Source organism: Equus caballus, chromosome 18 (genome assembly GCF_041296265.1).
Source record: "Equus caballus isolate H_3958 breed thoroughbred chromosome 18, TB-T2T, whole genome shotgun sequence".
NCBI classification, from domain to species: Eukaryota; Metazoa; Chordata; class Mammalia; order Perissodactyla; family Equidae; genus Equus; species Equus caballus.
This window is the reverse complement of record NC_091701.1, coordinates 17,730,725-17,750,734: the sequence shown is the minus strand read 5'-3', so window position 1 is coordinate 17,750,734 and position 20,010 is coordinate 17,730,725. Positions and strand designations below refer to the sequence as shown.

At 40.5% G+C, this 20,010-nt stretch overlaps 1 protein-coding gene across 20 annotated transcripts in view; it reads left to right on the top strand.

The window, feature by feature from the left end:
• The window catches only part of NCKAP5 (NCK associated protein 5), a 918,003-nt gene that overhangs the window by 788,723 nt on the left and 109,270 nt on the right, over window positions 1-20,010 (top strand). For 17 of the 20 annotated variants that reach the window (XM_070241812.1, XM_070241809.1, XM_023622814.2 and 14 more), the window contains 2 exons: window positions 12,555-12,656; window positions 17,327-17,515. In XM_070241812.1, the coding sequence (XP_070097913.1) occupies window positions 12,555-12,656; window positions 17,327-17,515 (291 nt within the window). The remainder of the gene's footprint in view (window positions 1-12,554; window positions 12,657-17,326; window positions 17,516-20,010) is intronic. The other 3 variants (XM_070241815.1, XM_070241819.1, XM_070241822.1) reach the window with 1 other exon arrangement.

The window sequence follows — 20,010 nt, the reverse complement described above, 5'->3', positions numbered from 1 at the left end:
GCATGTAATACGTCCCAAGCACCTTAATGAATTGAATCCCTATCACAACTTTATAAATTCAGGAGTTTCTTCTCTTGAACATCAAATCTTCAATAAGCACCTGTGAGCTAATATTGTTACTATTATGTGTAAAGGAAACTAAGACTCAAAGGATGAAATAACTTGCCCCAAGCCACACACAGCCATAACCTGAACCCAAGCAGTGTAACCCCTGGGGCCATGTCTTCCTGCCTCCCTGGTCGTGGGTACAGTAAATGGGAAGGGTAGCCAATTTGTGAACCTGCACCCAGAATTAATCCTGAATGTTTAAAAGTTATCATCTTTGTGTAAAATATGTCAACTAATCAAGAGTTTGGGTCCATTGGATTCAGGTTAATTGAGGTGTTTCGGTAATAGAATGAACATGGCCGCGTCTCGTGGACCTGTATTTCATGCTGATGTAGATCTTGATGACACACTGAACTAGTTGACATCTTTTGTGACTCAGCCTTTGGCTTTCTGAACAAGTGACTCACATTTTACACAATGACTATATGTTTATGCGCTCAAGTTAAAGGGCATCATATTTAATTAGTTTTTGATCAATACAGAAGTATTTATGAAAAGAAATATATATCCTACAGAAAACAGTTCAAAAAGTAGAGATTTATATGTAATAAATGTTTTGAAGTCCCAGGAATTAGTAACATGGGGCATTTGAGGAGAAATATTTGTAGTCTTTAACTCATAATCTAAGAAAAAAATCATTGTCTTTAAAACCAGCTGATTACTAACAAGTATTCAAAACAGACCCTTAATTTTACAATAATAATTACTTCTTGGGAATTTGGATTTCCCTGTAGTTTCTCACATGAGTCTAGAGCAGTGTCTTTTCTCTATAATGCTTATTTCTTTGTAATGCTTATTTATAGATCCATAACCAATTCCTCTGAAAAATGAGAACATACTTTTGGTATTCTCTGAGGTTGAAAATGTTGCCCATGATATAAAATGAAAGGAAAGCTCAGAGAAAGATTACTTTGCATCTTTTAAGAAAGTTTCTGTCAAAGCAGTTTATGAAAATTAATAAATCTTTAGGGATTTGAGAAGATGGAATAATTTTAGGATTATGGTAAATGGCGACTGTCTCAGAAGAAAATGGGGAGATTATGTTATTTGTATTTATGCATCAAATATCCATTTAATACTTCACAATTTCTACCCTAGGAGATTAGGAATTTCTCTTTCCACCTTCTTTCTCAGTGCCTGGTCACAAATTCATAGTTTACGGAACATGCTTGATGAGAACAAAGTGTTCTGTGCCTGTAGAGTTTGAAGCGAAAGCAGTGGGAACATTGTTTTATGTCTCGTGGAGGATCTGTCTTTTTACTGAACTTTCTGATGCAGTTGAAACTCTCTAATCTGTCATACAAATGTTTGCACTATCGTATACCTGTCCTTTTCTCTTCGATGTTACAGTTGAGTCTTTAGTTAACCTCCTGGAGGATTTTGCTGGGGAAACCGAGGGGCAATTTTGACTTGAAAGTCTGGTATGATTTCCATCTCAGGTTCTGTTTTCAACAGCTTCTTCTAATATGCCTGAAAAAAAAAAATCCCACAAAATTGTAATTTAAATATAGAATATATTTAGCAAACTAATAGAAAAATAAAAATAGATCCACTTGACTTGATAAATCCTAAGTAATAGCTGGAAACTGCCATTTGCCAAGAAATGATTTAGCTTAGTGAAATGCATTTTGCAGTTAATCCTTTAATGTCTGTTTTACATATTACCCTTCCCACTGTTAATATTGAACAATACTGTAAGCTAGTAATTTTATGCCCTATATTTCAAATTGCTATTAGGAAGCCCTATAAATAACAATTTTCAACCGCTTGTTTATAATACCATGAGGCATTTCTTACCATGGGGTAAAGGAACATTGGATTTAAAAAACTGCTATGAGGTTAAAACTACAGGGAAACTGATGCGGATCTGTAGCAACAAAGCCTGTAAAACAAACTGAAGTAATAAGTCTGAAACCCTGAAAATGCACAATTTAGGATTAACCAGCAAGGGAGGTGAGACTATGGGCATCGTTGAACATTCAGCCAGAAGTTGCATTTATGGAATATGTCTTCACAGATGTTGTAAAATGAATGGGACTCCAGCCGTTTGTCCTATTAGAACCAGGAGATTGAGCTGTAAAACGCAGATGAGTACACATCACAGAAGTCATTTTCATCAACCCTCTGATCTAGTCCTTATCCCAGCCCCCAAGCAGGAAAGTGCTATGAAAGTGAATTTTGCAGCCTGTTGAGGTCCCAGGAATTATGGACTCTCCCAAACTCTGGGAGATGTGATCCTATCTTTTTTTAATCATCTGAGGAGGCACCTATCTTATAAGTAATTCTACATGATTTTTTTTTCAGTTCTCCAAAACACTGACAAGGCATTTTCTCTTCCTGAGAGATTATCTTCTAGTGTTAAGCAATAATCATTTGATTTTCATGTCACCTCATTGTAGTTGCAAGGCAAGAACAGAGCAGGACAGAAGTATGGTATCCACAGCCTGGATAATGTATGGAACCCCTTGGTGTCACAGAAGGAGTCACTCTGTCTTTAGGATTAGTGGTTGGAGATCTCTGGAGTGCTGGCAGCTCTGTGCACAGGTCTAGCCTGCAGCATAAGTGAGGATCCTAGACTGAATCCCCTGTCGTTCCTTTATGGAAGAAGCATGTTGAGAAGGCAGAGAAGCTGTGTGTGGGAGTCCACTGTATCTGCATTTCCTCCCAGGGACCCTTCTCGCCTCTTACAAACATTTTCGTTGTTTGCATAGATAAGGATAGTGGGGGCCCACAGCCAAGTTCAGCATTAGGAAAAAATGTGGGATGGGAAGAGAAATAAGGGAGAAACCATGTATTTTGGAGAGACTGATGGATTCAAACCCCAGCCCTGCTACTTGCTCACTGTGTGACTTGCCCTGAGTTCCTTCCTGCTGAGGCATCTCTCGCACCATTCTGCTTCTCAATACGCCTCTGTGGTCTTGCTGGACTATTTGCAGAAACATGTCACACTGTCTCTCATCTCTGGACCTTTGTGTGTGCTCTGCCCAGAAAACCCTTTTTATTCTTTCTTGGCTCCTTCACCTGAGTAATCATTTCTTGTTTGTGAAATCCGACTTAGCTATTGCTTCTCGTGAAAGCTGTCCCAGATCCCCCTGTGAGGTCTACACAGCATACTGCACTGAGGGTGCCTGTTGGCTTGTCCTTCTACAAGCATCTTGGTGGCAGGGGCTGTGTTTGTTTGTCATTGTACCCTGGATAAGATAACACAGTGGCAGAGAATGAGGTATGATAAGGCAGCCCTGGAGTCTGCGTCCAGGTTCAAATTCCGGACTTGAACAGTTCCTTAACTCCTCTTGTTCCTCAGTTTTCTCACTTAAAAAAGGGAGGTCATGACAGTTTCTGCCTCATTAGGTGATTGTAAAGATTAAATAAGAAAAAAAGAATGGAAGTACTTAGCACAGCACCTCGAATATAGTGAGCGTTCTGTGAGTGTGTGTTGTTTTTTGACCTTAGGTTTACCTTCAGGTAGATCCAAATTTATATCCAAAATTGTCTTTCCCTGGAAGGAATGTAGAGCTCTAAGAAGGAAATAACAGCACCAATACCAATAATAACAGTAATAATGAAAGTATGTTTTTTAATAAATGAATGAGTGATATTTGAGTATAGTAAGTGAAAATACCACATTGTACTTAGAAGGGTTTTTTTTTTGGTCCTATGTAGTTCATCTTGTTGTCTAACTAATTTCTATTGTTATTTTAGTAAATTTTTTCCAGCAAACTATCATTAACCAGATTTAATTGTGGAAATTAAGAGAATGAACTCTGCAGTCAGACTGCCTGGGGCTTAAATACTACTTATGTGACCTTAGGCATGATTTTTAGCTCTGTACCTTAGTTTCTTCACCTGTAAAATGGGGATAATAATAGTCCTTACTGTGGATTGTGATAAGAATTTAAAAGGATAATATATGTGAAATATACCTTAGTGTACTTAGTACTATCAAGAGCTCAAAAAAATGTTCATAGCTATTGTTGTTGCTGTTATGATTTCTTTTTAGTTATCAATTAACTGCCTCTAAAGAGGGATCTGGACAAGAAAATTCCCAAGGCAACATGGTTCACTTGATGGGAATGACCCAAATTATGGATGTTAGCACTTAGGCAGAAGTAAGCAACTCACCTTACAAAAGAGAACTGTGATGACATCGATTCCCTTCCTTCAGGAGAAAAACTGCAGAATGTGGTAGAAAGAATCTGGACTTAGAAGCAAGGCAGATCTGGGAGAGAATCTCAGCTCTACCATTCACTGGAATGTGACCTTGTGACTTTGGATACCTTCCTTATGTTTGGTTCTCTTGAGTTCTTCTTCTCTAAAAATTAAGATAATAGCTTCTTCCACACAGCTTAAGGATTCACAAAATAAGATTAGGAAGGGACTTGCACAGTGCCTTCTTCCCCCACAGGGCAGGAGGTAGTTCATTTCTTCCTAATAAACGGTACTTTGGACTCCATTGACCATCGATGCCATTTCCAATAGGTCTGATAAAAATAGAAGGTCAAGTGGGGTTTTGTTTTCCCTGATCCCTTTAGTTCCATGAAATCAGAGGGAAAGTTTGTTCCCCCACATGTAAAAAGCAAAAAGTTTCAGAAATCCAGGAGACTTTGCCAAAATAAAGCTTGATTAAAAATGTAAAACGAGGTGTAGATAATTTTACAAAACAGCGGGGGAAATTGGAAAGTACTCATTAAAATACCTGTTAAGTAATTAGTGATAAAAATGGAAATTTCAAGGCAGTTCTTTATCTCTTAGATCCCAGAATAGGCTCAGACTGTGCTGAATCACTTCCTCTCTCAGATCAGAGGCACTGAAGGAGACAAAGGGAAACTTGAGAGAGTTTGAGGACTCACAGGCAAGCGAGTATAAATCGTTCTCAGGAACCAGCTCTCCACCTGCCTTCAGGTCTGAGTGACCTGCCATTTAAGCCCTAACCCTACATCCTGTTTCCCCCATTCTGTCACTTTGCTGTTAAATATTACGGATCCTTTTTTTGTTTGTTTTGTGTAACGAGAACAAGAGATTCCGGAGCTCTAGGGTCAGAGTGAAGCCTTTGTTTCCTGCACATTTATTGCACAAGCTATTATCTTATTCGTATACAGCTGCGTTACCATGTCGATCCCCACCCCTCACCCACCCCAATTTCTGCTCCCATTTTATCCTTATTCTACCACAATCTCTTTTGCATATTCTGCCTTAAGAATTCTTAATGTTTTTTCTCATCTGTGTGCGTGGGCTCCTCCCTGATATTTAGCAGGCTCCACTAATGAGCTTCCCCACGTCTGTTCATAGTTCATAGTCAGAACTCTGTACATAGTAGATGCTTCATAAATGCTTCTGGTTGGGCTAATTAGAGTGGAGGCTCCCGAGGGCAAGGTCTGCTGTTCTCATCCTCATCCATCTTCCCACTGGTCCTCACCCTGCTGGTCCTCAGGGCACTATTAATGGAATTTCAGAAGACAGGACAGATTTGAGATACCCTAGTCATCAGTCTAAGCTGCAGAGGCCCCAAATAAACTTCCCAGTCACCAAACCAAATGCTGCTCCCTGAGGCAGCCACCGAATAATCAGGTTGTCATGGTAGCAGGGACCCTTGAAGAAAGTTTTGAATATAGCTGTGGAATAATTGTTTCAAAAGCAGTGTATAACCTTGGATCCCAGGGAAGTAGACAAGACGATATAGAACCATGTCATTTGCAGAGGCACCATCCAGAGCAAACTGGAATGCACTTGGGGCACCTAAAGATTGATATGCAAGACAAGTCTGGAAGTTGTCAAGGAAAATAATAATTGCAGCAAGGACTGTGGTAGATGGCTAAAAAAAGTTAGCTATAAAAATTTCAGACTCTGAAGTAAGATCAAGTCTTGATGGACATATTTTTTAAAGGGCCTCTAGGAGAACATTCGAAAGGCATACTCTGTGTCACATCAGCAGGATGACTGAATGCAGATATTATGTTTTGTCTTCATATCCCAAAATGGAAACAATGGCATAATTAATTAAACATCAGCTTATATCCAAAAAGATTTTGTCCTAGGCTCAAATTTTTGTGAATCTGAGAAATGACCATATAATACTCAGTTATATAATATGCAGTTATGTAATATTCAATTTTGTAATAAATTCTTAATGGAACAGAATGAAACCTGTGAAATGTGAACCAAGGGTCTGCCACAGTCTCTCTTGATGGGAGGTAGAAGGGCTGATGAAAAATCACATTTCTGAGTATGACAAAAATGTAAGTAAAGATAAAAGTCTAGAGTGTAAATAAGGTAAAAGTTGGGGGTTTTGGGATGATCATTTCGTGAATAAAGCTTCCAAAGAACAATGATCTCAATCAGGCTCTAAGTTGTTTTAGGAGATTTCCTTGAACTTCCTTTCAGAGCTTACGCATACCTATGAAAATTGCTTTATTACCCAACAGAAGGAACAAGGCTTATTCACGTGGTTATGTCTAATTCAGATCCATATTTAGAACAAGTCTTTTAAACATATATACCAAATCCACCACAAATGTTTTCTACGCCTGTGACAGGATATCCAGAATTGTGAACTCACAGGAAATTGTATGAAGTTAGCAATATCAAAAGATGCTCAGAGCATTTCATAATAGCCCACTTTAGACTTGCTTCCCTTGTAGTGAGATTAAAGGGGATGAAACGCATGGCCCAGGGCCAGCCTAGGGCTGAGGCAAGGGAGTAGAAGTAGGGCTCTAGAAAGCTTTCTGGAAGCTGTGAGTTGAGATGAGCTCTCTCCAAAGTGGAGACAGCAGTTTGAAAACAAAGCTAAAGCTAAAGAAGCAGTAAGTTGTCCATCCAAGGAATCAGCCCAGGATCCGAACCACTGGATTTGTGAGAGAGGGTGATCCCTAAAAAGCCAAGTCCAAATGAGCCAGCAGCCAAGAGAGTGGAACAGCCACATTCAGCAAGAGAACAGGCAAGAGTGGGTGAGGGGTGTGCGCCATGACAGGGAGTGACCTAGGGCGGCTGCTGGCGTCCCATCTCTCGGGGAGGGTGCTGAATAGCTGTAGATACCTACGATGAGTGGGCAGAGTCCAAGAAATTCCTCCACTCCTCCTCTAAGTGTCCTACTAAGAACTTTTGAGAGTAGGAAAATACCTTCTAATGAGTGGTGTGAATTATAAACAGAATTCAGGGAAATATGATCAGTAAAGAAGGTTTAACACCAGATCGTGTGGCAATAACAGACCTTCTTACTTAAGAAATAAAACAGGAATTCAAGAATTGTGGGCATAGAAGACATCCCCTTTGACTGAGGGACCATTTCCAGAAGGGTGAGAAAGCAACTCTGGAGAGTATAAAACAGGACCTGGGATGAATTCAGGATACCAACACTGTAGTATCCACCGAGGTTACGTAATCAAGAAGATTGAAGCAGATCAGATTAAAAACACTAACTCAGGTCCACCTTCTGTTGCTGAAGCTAAATTACTTGTGTTGGTAGAGTCCATTAATCAGATATATGCCATATTCACTCTCATAACTTCTATTTTATACAGATGTTCGGCTTGTAATAGAGGGGAGAATAATTGTATGCATGATTATGGCATTAGGTTAATTCTTTCACCAAATCTGAGTGAAGAGTAGAGAGCAATGGTTAAATCATCCTTTTTGTACTTTCCTTTTTACATCTTAAACTGAGTTAATAACACCTGAAATCCTGACATGAAAAAATTCACACATTCCTTTTCAAACTTTAGGAATTGCATCAGTGCATACAAAGGCTGCTGGTCACCCTGTTTCACTTGATTTTTCCAGCCTGGTTTTCAAATTTCTCAATGTCCAAATTTCTCAAGATAAAGGTCTGCTTTTTACCCTTACCATGTGCCTAAATAAGGACTCAGTGTCTTCCTGGCCTCAGCAATCAGTGCCTTAAAGTGAAGACCTCATCTCCGTACTGAGCCAAAACCCAGAGGCGGAATTCTATTCAATGCAACAGGGCTTCACTGAGCATCTGAAGAACTGCAGCTCCGTGAGTGAGGAGAGAAACAGAAAATGGAAAGCTGGCCCTCCAGCCCAGCACCGAAAGGCCTGAGCGCACCTTAGTCTCCAGTCTCCGCTGCCATCGTTAACTTCAGAGCAGCAGAATCAGCCTCCGCAGCTCTGAAGGGGCCACTACACCTTCATCCCACCAGATAAAGGACAGGCAGTCCTGGGCGCAGTCTGTTAAGGGGACGTTCCTCTGCCTTGAATTACACATTTAGAACTGTCCAGAGAACATAGAGCTGGCTGACCGAAAGCAGGGTAATCCACCAAATATTACCGACCCAGTGTGTGGGTCTGGCACTGGCTGCCCTGGCACTGCCAGGTCTCCAAAGCTGAGTTTGGTATTTCACACTGGCATGAGGTGTGCGTTCTGACTATGGATTGCAATACACCTTAGTTCATCATACAGATCCCCCCACCCCTGCACCTGCATAGTGACAGAAAGGAGACCCTTTCCCATGAAGCTGAAAGTCGTGTGTGAGAAGTCACCTTGGTCTGCTGGCATAAACTATATATGTGTGTGTGAATGTATATATAATGTGTGTGTGTGTGAATATGTGTGTGTATTGATTGATCAATTGGCTACCCTGATGCTGCAGAGTGCTTATCTCAGAGGAGGGTCATATCAGCCAGGTTAACATTTGTCATGGTAACAAACAAACCTTCGAATGAATAATGGCTCAAACCCAGTGTAAGTCTGTTTCTTCCTCATGGAAAATCCAAAAGAAGTATCTCTGGTCCCTGGGTGGTTCCCTTCCAGCGATTCAGGAACCCAAACTCCTTTCTCCTGGTGGCTCCATCATTAAGATGTGGCTTCCAAGACTGCTATGCTGAGTTGGCAGCATCAAGCTGGTGGGAGGAGAAAGAGCATGGAGCATGCATGCCAGAGATATTCTTGGGCCAGGACAGACATCACTTTTGCTCACATTCCGTTGGCTGGAACAAACCATGTCACAGGGCCACACCTAACTGCAAAGGAGGCTGGGAAACACAGTCTAGCTGTGTGCCCAGAAAGAAGAGGGAATAGGTTTCAAGGCTAGCAAGGGCTAGCCAGCCCTTGCCGCAGGGGAAAAAAACAGAAATATAGGGCTTGGTCTGCATCGTGATAGAGATGATCACCCTATTAGGAAAATAGACCTTACACACAGGGGCAACTCAGCAATTTTGCACTTCAGGCAAAGGGCCAAAGTAGGGGAGTGATACAATCCATCTGGGTGGGTGATCCACTGGGCTAGAGATGACTGACAACCTTCTGGGTGGGGTTTTGGTGCAGTCCTGAGTAGGGGACAGGGTTTAGATAGGTGGGCAGGAGGAGGGAGTGTGAGGGAGCTCTGAAGTGAGGGGCCCAAACCAGAGAGAGTGAAACCAGTCTGGCAGGAAGGGAGGGGTGGACTGTCACTGTCCAAGGAGGCATTTGAGCGACAAGATCTTACTGACCTCTGGTTTGGAAATGTATGAGGCTAGGAGTCTCTATGCCCAAGGCCAAGTGGAATCTCCATTACTGAGATAATGTAAGAGGTGATGTGGGGTCAATTTCAAACCTATGCTGAACAATCTTGCTGCCTCTCATGTCTAAAACATTAAAAAAACTATATGTCTAAATTGAGAGTGCATGTGGTTTTGCAGGTTAAAGATTTCAAGTTTGGAGTATTTCAGGTGACATATTTTATCCAGATGGACACTAACAGTAAATACGAACCATAGACAGGTCTTGACAGAGAATTTGCCCTCAGACCAAGCAGGTGGACTTCTTTTAAGAGGTCACAGTATTCTCCTGTCACTTATACTCTTTCTGACAATAACTTTAATTGAATTTCCCATGTATACATTCTACCTGCTTTTCACTGAGACTTGAATTAAGCACAGATAACATCACAATACTGGTTTGAAAAGTGACATGCTTGCTCTGTTGTACACTCTTATACATTCTCTGTGTCTGTGAGAATATATTTATTGTAATATACATACATATATAGGCGTGAAAATATAAGCCTTTCATGAAAATTCTTATTATAAGAAGTGTAACATCTATGGGCTTGTGAACTTTCATAGTTATTTAAGGGAAGTTGTGTGAAAGGATGATATTTACCTATATGTTCTTGCCTACAGCCTTCACACAGAAGTAGATTTTATTTTCCAAGTCAATTTTTATTTGCCTTACGTATATGGAAACTATAACAATAAATGATTTGTTTATACCTTAGCATGTAAGAAATTATCTACCACCAACTCTTAGTTATGGCAATTAATTGGTGTAAAGCTGTGTGAATTTCAGCATACTACCTTATTTATTATTCTTTCTGACCATGGCAATACCTCTCCCTACCTGTGAGGTAGGTTAAGTAGCCACTTCCATCCCTCTGTAACAGGTGAGGAAGCTGAGACCGAGACGTTCAGTTACATTCCTGAGATCCAGCAAAACCTGTGCCATAGAAAATGCTGGAACTCGGGTCTCCTGGCCCCATTCCCTATTTCCTCTCCCACATGGCCATACCTATTTCAATGGAGGGAACTAACAGTTTGGATAAAAACCACTGAAATATAACATCACTTACAAGGATGAGTTTATATATATACATATTCATGCAGAAAGCAAAGGATGACATCAGGTATCTGATAAGAAGGGGTAAAGTGTAACCATGAAGCGAATAAAAAGTCAGATATCTAATCTGTAAGAACTCTTCTCCCGAGTCACATGATCTACCACTCAAAATCATTATTTCTTTGTTGAATGTCATTTCCCATAACTTCTTAGACAGTTTGCATACTGATCAATGTATTCTTAGGTCTCAGAACATTATAATTCCTTTGGCACTCTTTCAATCTTTAAAACCTATATGTGAGTGGGAAAAACATAAAGACCTCTCTTTCCTTATAGACAACAACAAGCACCAGTTGGGTACTTACTTATTACACACTGTGACAGCTCCTGGGGATTTGCCCCCAGGAGACTCAGGTTCTAGAGGGAACTTGAGGTAAGGATTATAAAAATTGTGCAGAAACAGCATCCTGGTTCTAGTTACCTATTGATTGCTTTGCTTTGTTGGAGAAATTAGAATTTTCAAACATGACAGGCAACCAGTGTAGGATTTATTCCCTTTTTGGTGAAAGTAACTCCATACACATGGATTGGAAGATGCAAGAGTATAGGTCTGAAGCAAGGAGTGACTCAAAGCTCCATGGATAAGGAGGAGAACTAATCCACAGAGGAAAAAAATTCCTTCACTCCTGCAGAAGGTGGCAGCCCAGTTCTGGCCCAGCGCTCAGCCTTCAGTAGGCACTGAATAAATGTTTGCTAAGCGACCAATGAACTAGTACATTGGGCTCTCACACAAATTCAACCTGAGAGGAGTCAAATGGGGATCAGAGTGAATGTAGCTCATTTTAGTGAAGTCCCTGCCAACAACATGGTAGATCTGCTGGGACAAAGTGACCTGTGGGACAACCGCTGCACTCTGAGATGATCCTAACATTAATTAGTGGCAGAGAATCTGAGACATTTCCCGGATCAGCATCAGTATGCAGCAAGGCCTTTCCAGGGAGGAAAGGGAATAGAAAAACTTTTCAGAGGTGAGGGAGGCATGCTTAGGCACATTATTTACTTACTCAATTCGATTTTTTAGTGTCTGAAGTCACAAAAGTTGTAACTAAGACAGACCAGGCTACAAGTACCATTTTTTAAATGTCATCAGCCTAGCAGAAACATTAGCTATCAATCATGAGTTTTATTGTATTTGCAATTAAACAGATCAAATTTAATGTCCACAGAAAAGCCTTAGTAATTAGTATAAAGATTAATATAGTGAAATGTCCCTGGTTTAGCAGGCCTCGCAAGCAAAGCTGAAATAAAGAATTGAGTATATAATCAAATAGCATGTGAATATTAATGCACAAAATCCTCCAACTCCCCAGGTCCCTGATGCAATTATTTTCTATTCACATTAATTGTTCCTAACAGATGACATTAATGACTTTGAGTTAAAGTGTGTCCAAGAGAAGATTTCGTAAGACTAATGCTGCTTAGAAATAAGGTCACTTTTATAATTATTTACTCAGATTTTAACCACCGCTCGACATAATAAGGTTAACATGTTGATTATTTTTTAATGTGAATATCAAAAGTTAATTTCCATACTAGCCAATAAGTGTATTGAGGTAGTCACATTTTTCCTGCTACTTATTTTCCAACTACTACTTATTTTTTCCTACTACTGATTCCAACACAGACTGACAGATTGTGAAAGTGTGATTATTACCTATAAACAGTAATTTGCACATATCTGTGTGGAGCACTGATAAACGAGAATAAACTTTTCTGAGTTAGGATATGTATTATCTAATCTAGAAATGTCAACTCTTTTGAGATTTAGCTGTCCAAGGCAGGATTTTGAAATGAACAATTAAATCCTCACTATTCAATGTGTCTTCTTGTTTTTACCTAGAAACTTCACTCCCGCATCTTAGATCTTTCATCCGGAGATTTGCTTTCAGATGTGGAAAGACGCCGAAGTCTGACGCAGGCACAAACCGATGTTGAGATGCACGTGAGTTTTCCTGTTGCCTTCAGAACACTTGTTTAGATTGTTATTTTCCCTCCATCAAATATGATGTCACAAGTGAACCATAAAGCACATCCTTGAAGCATTGTCAGGCAGATAAAAAGACTTTCCTTTCTTGTATTCTCTGAAATTCAATATCATCTCTCCCAGCTGATAGAGGAAGCAGAAAGTGTCACTCCCGGCAAAAATATCATAAATCTTGGCTTTGTCCCCAGCATACCTTTTTTGGGTATTGATTACATCTCAAAAGTCTCTGAGAAATGGTCAAGGAGCTTTTTATTAAAGTCCATGTCCCATATTATTCATCCTACCTTTATGATATATTATGTATGAACTTTTAAAAATTCATGGGCTGTACATTTTTTTCTTTAGCTAGGGTTAGTTTTGTGCTTATTTAGCAAAACTTTAACCAGCATGCTTTTAACTCTCATTGACATAAAGAAAGTAACTTGAAAAACACAAGAGCCGAATGAATATATAATGAAAAATGTTAGGCTTAGAACAATGACAGGTGGACATTTGTGGATAACTGGCTCTTTATTTTACTGCATAATTTTATCAGTGTAAATCAGGTATTCTATATCAAAGATAAATATTCTCAAGCTAGATTGGAATGAAATTTCAGTGGAAGGCTGTCACTTTAAACATTCATGAAGACCTTAATGGCATCCAATCTATGATATGGCCTTAAGGTCAGGGATTTTTTTTAAGCGTACAGTTTTTATCCAAGAAACTCTTGCCTTCATTCTTGCTCTATATCTTTCTCCTTTTTTTAAACTAAAATTGTAGATTTTATATTGCATTTTCACAGTAGAGAAAGCACAGGAGTCATTCAAGGGGGTAATCTAAAATACACAATGAGAAAAATACACTTTGAATAGTGCAGAGGGCATATTTTGCCAACTAAGTCAACATAATTAATGGTACAATCGAACTCAATATACATTTTTTTGGCAAAGACGAGCTTTAATAATAATCATCATCTACTACTAATTACAACTCTTCTGAGTAGGATGCTCAGTGGTCTGTTTATATCCACGAGTTCTGCTTGTTGTCAAGGGCCTTACTTGGTGCTCTAGCATAGTAGCTAGGGCCTGGGCCTGACGGTTGTATCAGCAGGGTGGCCTTAGGCAAGGTGCTAACACTTCCATGCCTCAGTTTCTCCACCTGAAAAATGAGCATAATGATTTTTTTTTCCTATTTCTGAGCATTTTAGTGAGGGTTAAATGAGATAATACATGAAATGTTCATAATACAGCACCTGCTAATAGTATTGGGGCAATAGCAAGATTTCTGCTATTTTAGCCTTCTTCTGCTCTTTTAAATATGTGGCATTGTGCCACAGCCACAGGAAATCATGCCAAATGTAGAGAATGATAACTGGGAAAGGTGTTTACTAGCATCTCTCTCCAGAAGCTCACATCCATAATCCCCAGAAACAAAATGTACCGACCTTTGGCTCTTGCTTAACCCAGTTCCTGAGAGCAAGGCCTCAGACAACAGTGGCATGTTGAGAAGTGTAATACAGGTCCCTTAGGGAGACTGTAAACTTATGATTTAGTTTAAGAGCCAAGACACATGTATATAAAAAAATTTTTAATAATAGTAGCAATACCTAAAAGTTGCTAAGTATTATGATATGCCAGGGGCTGTTCAATCTTCACAATGATTTGAAGTGGTTGGTGCTTTCATTCTATCCATTTCCAAAGAAAGAAACTGAGGTACGGAGGGGTCAAGTAATTTTCCCAAGGTCAAAGAGGTAGCAAGTGGAAGAGCCAGGACTTAAGCCTAATAATGGCCTTGGAGATCAAGCACTCAACCACAGAACACTTATTCGTTGGAGTAAATAATCCTACATGATAATCGTGTACTGATGAAGGAAACTGCAGGAAAAATGGAGCTCGCTTTGCAGCCATGATGTTTGGGATTCTGAGTCCCTTATTAAATTCAAACAGTGATCGTCTAAGGTAGGGGAAGGGTGGGAGAATTTCCCAGTAGGGAGGACTGGCCCCTTCCTCTTCTTTGCAAGGAATTACTTTGAAATCACCCAACACACACACACACACACACACACACACAGACACACACACACCTCTCCTCAGTGCGCTGGCCCATGGGTAGGATCAGACCATTTCCTTCATCCCGCTCTGCTTAGCCCAGGCCAGACTGTGAGATGACACAATGTGCTACCAAGTAATCCACATAAGAGGTAGACCTCTCTCATAGCTTCCCCTAAGGGCTTTCAACTCAAAGCACAGGTTGTGGATCAGCAGCATCAAAGCACCTGGGAACTTGTTGAAAATACTACATTTCAGGTTCCACCTCAGAAATACTGCATCCGAATTTGCATTTAGTAAGCTCTCAGATGACTCATGTGCACATCAAAGTGTGAAGGACCTGGCTTAGAGGACGCTTCTCTGCTTAACCACCCCACCTCCATCTTCCTCCACAAGACATTGACAGGTCTTCTTCACCTCCCTGAACTATCCTCCATCACATCTGGGCATCTCAAGTTCAAGGTCAAAGCAGAAGCCACAATTCCTTTTTTCTCTAGCTCATCTTCTAGGTTCTAATTTCCTGTCAATGCAATCCAACATCTGTACAGGAGCTACAAACTTGGGAGACAACTGGGAAAAGATGCTTATTTGCTACAATAGGCTGGGAATTGAGTTGAGTTGTAAAAATAGACATAATTTTAATAGGTGTAGTGGGAAAGTATGGGTGGAAAACACAGAGGGAAATCACATATAAGCTTCAGTATCTTGAGAAAAGGTCCGACATAAACTGTAAGTAAAAGCCATGTAAGGCGTGAAAAGGGCCACTGGAGAGGTTTAGATCTAGACGGCCCCGCAGGACGCAGACACAATCTCTCTCCAGATAGCAGATGTATCCGTCAGAGCAGAGGCAGTCCTAAATAAAAACCACCACCCGGCTTACTCAAACAACAAAATATGAGAGAATGGGATGGAGAAAACAGAAAGCCCACAAATAGAAGTGGAGTGTACTGTGATATTTCTGAAAGTTTGTTCAAGGCACGTTCCAAATGTGTGCAGCGGCTGAAGAGAAAATACCAGGTGCTCCTGTGCGATCGGACCATTGGTTATAGGCATTTGTTGAGAAACAAATATGAACTCCCCTTAACTAAGTTACACATGGCAATAAACTGGATCATAAATCAATAGATATTGCTGCAAGCTGCATTTTAAGACGAGTTTCTCCTTTCAATGATATTTCCAGCCAAATTTCAGGGGGGAAATAGAGTAGTAAAATTTCTTGGCATTTTTAGATCACTTAAAGAGATTGTTAAGCAGCAAAAATGAACTATCGATAGCAAGGCAGATGTCTGATATTGAAAATCTAACGTTACTAAGCATTATGGATATTGATTAGAGAGCAAATTAAACATGCCCTCTGTACTTAGGTCGGGGTTTCATATTTACCGCAAGTACTCCCAGAACGGCATTACCTTCCTTCCTCAAGCTGATGTTTAGTCACCATCAGCTGGAATTGCATTTGGAGAACAGTGATAAGTACTCAGGTACTAAAGGCACCCATAAAGTGTCAATAAATTGCATAAGTAACAGGCTTTGCCGTTCTGCAAGTGACACAAAGACAGATTGTTCCTCATCAAAGAGTTTCTGAGACAAAGCTTTATATAGCTAGGAGACTGGAATGAGAGTGTAATGGAGAGATTCCATTCTCATGATCAGGAAGCTAAATTAATTTAGCCTGTCCAGTTCGTGGAGCTTCATCTGTTACATTAGGGGCCTATAATGTAGCTGTCAAGATGTGCTTGGATGTGTACAACTTTGTCACCTGTGCCTTCTGCAGACCCACTAGAATTCTAACTGCCTGAATCTATTTGATGTGAGACCCAGCTCTATTTGATGTGAGAGTCTTTACCGTTTGGACAACCAACTGGTATGAAAAGTCCTATAAACTTTAGAACAGCACCTCATGATTCTTGAGTTTAGTGTTCCACTGTACACGGCTTCCTGAGCCCTTGATTCCTGACTTAGAGTGATGCTGTAAGAGCCACAGGGGACCATAGGAGGGATCTGGTAGAACTGCCCCATCCTACAAATGAAGACATTAAGGTCCATGGAAATTAAATGCTTTCTTTGCTCAGTGTCTCATATCTAGTGGCATTGTGTAGCCTGAGATCCAGGTCATTAGACTCCCAGTCTAATGCTCATAGTCTTGAACCCTGTAAGCCAAGATGCTGCGCTGTCTTCTTCCTTTTGTAGCATTAGAGTCATGTTTTAATATTGATCCGATTCTTTACCAGTACGACTGGATAAAATGGGAAACTATCATTGTGATACTTCTGCCCAATTATGATGGTAGCTCATAATAATTGAGCACTTACTTAGGTGAGATACTTCTCATCTCTAACCTCATTTGGTCCTTGCAGTAACCCTATAAGTTAGGTATTGACATTATTCACTTTGAAAAAGGAAAATGTAGCTCTAAGAGAGTCAATAATTTCCCCTAGCATCTTAGTAAGAGCTAAGATGTGAACCGTCGTCTGTCTGATGCCAAAGTCTGTGCTTCTAACCACTCTGCTATATTCCCTTCTGCCTCGCCATGATGTTGAGTTGGTATTTACTCTCCCCTAAGCAAAGCCCTAGCTCAGAGCTGTCCTGCTTTTTTAGGAATGCCAGCTGAATGCAAAATCAGGAACCCCTGCTCTGAAATGCCCTGGCTTGGGGGTAGTCATCCCTGGTCATCTCTGTCCTCGAAATAGCTGCAGCAGCAGTGAACTGTCACTTTCGAGCACCTGCAGCGAGTACTCCAGTGGCTCCTCCTACACGTGGCATGATGGGAAGAACCTCAGGAAAAGGGTAAGGCCTCCTTTCAAGGCATGTCAGCATCAGAGTGAACCGGAAAAGAATCCTCTTCTGGTAGGAAGGTGGAAGGTGGGAGGGAGGGCTGAGAAGGAAACCACCACTTGCTCAGTTCCTGTTCATTTACTCCTCATGAAACTACATAGGGAGATACTATTCTCCCCATATGGAAGAGGAAACTGGCTCAAAAAGGTTAAGTTACTCACCAGAAGTCATACAGCAGATGAGCAGTAGAATGATGATTTGACCCAAATGACTAGGACATCATGGGAGGGAGTTTGAGAAAGGAAAACATTTCCCTCCTGTTCTTTGGTGGAGCCCAGCTCATTCACAGATTTATACCAAGCTGGAGCCTGGAGCCCTGGCCTAATGGAACTGACCATGCTTCAGACCAGCTCAGACATTTCCAATTAGTTTTATGGACATTCTCTATTCCTGTGATGCTCGGAGAGACTTGTTACTGTCCACTGCAAATGAGAGTGAGCAAGGCTACTTGCCAATCCGTTCCAGACTGAGCATCCCACAAGAAGTTGAACAGAATGTTTCTTTCTAGAGAATAGGGAGGCTGGTGCATTATCTCAGAACAAGTGGCGAAAAGTTTCAGAAGTATCATTCACTTTGTAGGAATTTACTGCTCACGAATACCATTTATTAGATTGACCTCCTCTGCTCCATGCCATAGCCTCATAAAACACTAATTGACTATAAAGTGGAGGGCAGCAAAGTAGAGAAAGAAAAATACCATGGTAGATGACAGGGACCATAACTTCAGTGAAGGTCGGCATGTCCCTGCTTAGATGAAAGGAGTTCTTTACCAGGTTTTTAAATAATTCCTACTGCTGGAATGACTCAGTCTGCAAAATGGGCTCACACAACTGAGGATTCCTTCATGCTCTGAACAAACACCTTTGCACACTGCTGTAGGCCAAGTATTTGGAATATCTGTTTTTGCAGTTTCCTAATGTTGAAGAAAAGCAAAGCGTACATGAGAATGGAAACCCCAAATCAGAATATTTGGAGGTCATGTTTCTACCCTTTGTATAAATTTAGTTAAAAGTTTCCGAAGTGTAGAAACCAGGAAAATTTCATAACTGCCAGAAAATATTGGTGAGGGAGTATCTTTGTTACACTCTGAACAAGAACTCAGAAAAAGATTTTAAGCTTGAATTTAGAGCTTATTCCCTCGGACTCAAAATTATAATGCAAAGTGCAGAGCCTGGTGCATTCTCAAAATTGTTCCTTCTGAGGAGATGTTCGGAATTCTGAATAATGACTGCTGGGAGCCTGGCTCTCAACAGACTGGGAAGATGGTCAGGGAATATCACTGCCTCCCAGAGCCCCTTGCTCTGCTCTTTTCACTCTCAAAACTCCTCTCTCTCCCTCTCAGAGTCTTTTTCCTTTTCTTCTTCTTTTTGGCTGAAATTTTTCCAATTAGAACAATCCTTGACTTTCTAGGGAAACCTCTCTTCTGAAGTGGGGGAGATAAGTTCTTTGAGTGCTTCATACCCACTCAGGTGGCCGTCATCTGGAGATTTAATAGAGTCCTGTCTCAGAGTGGTCGTGAAGCACACCTGTCACATCTCACAAAGAAAAGTCCTAATTCTCAGGGAGCCAGCAAACTAGACGCAGTCCCATAAAGACATTTTATGTTTACATTGTTGGATGAACTTCCGCAGTTCTTAGCATGTACCAAGTGCTCATTTAGTATTAACTTACACAGTAAACTCATAAAATATGAATACAATATAAATTATATAATAATAAATATACGGCCAATAGCTCTCTTGTAGTTCAAAAGCAGATTATTTTAAATATTGTTTTGTGTAGAAGCAGAAAGGAAGCCTTCATGAAATGCATTAGCTTGTGCTACATGGAGGAATCTGGCTCTAAGAGATGAGTAATTACCACAAATGCCACACAGCTTTGTTAGCACTTCACAAATATTAGCTCCTTTTGTGCTCACAATAGCCTGTTTAAGGAGGTTCTCCTATTCCTCCCCATTATACACAAGAGAAAACTGAGGTACTGAGAAATTAAGTAGCTAGCCCAAGATTTCATAGCCAGTAAGTAGCAGAACTGGGCAGTAGAGTTCCAGAACCTTCACTCTTAACTATTTTGCTACACTGGTCATGTTGAATCAGGCTAAAACTGAGAGGCTTGTTCAAGTTGTTGGGATGGCTTTGTTTCTATTAAGACCAAGAATGTCCTTTAAAAAAAAAATGTGTAAAACTGTTGTCCAGTTAAGAAAGAGGCTGTGGACATTCAACCCTGGCCCCTACCTTATCAGCAGCATCTTTCAGGCAACTGCCCTGCTCCCCAGGGCAACTCTCTTCCACCTTTCCCCAGCAAAGATTAAGCTGCTTGTGGAAATGCCAGCTCCTCCCCCACCATCTCTCCTACAGGGGATTCACACTGTTTTTTTTTTTCTTTCAAGTTTCAAGATTGTTCCAAACTTTTCTCAAGTTATTACATACCATAACCTCCTGTGGAAA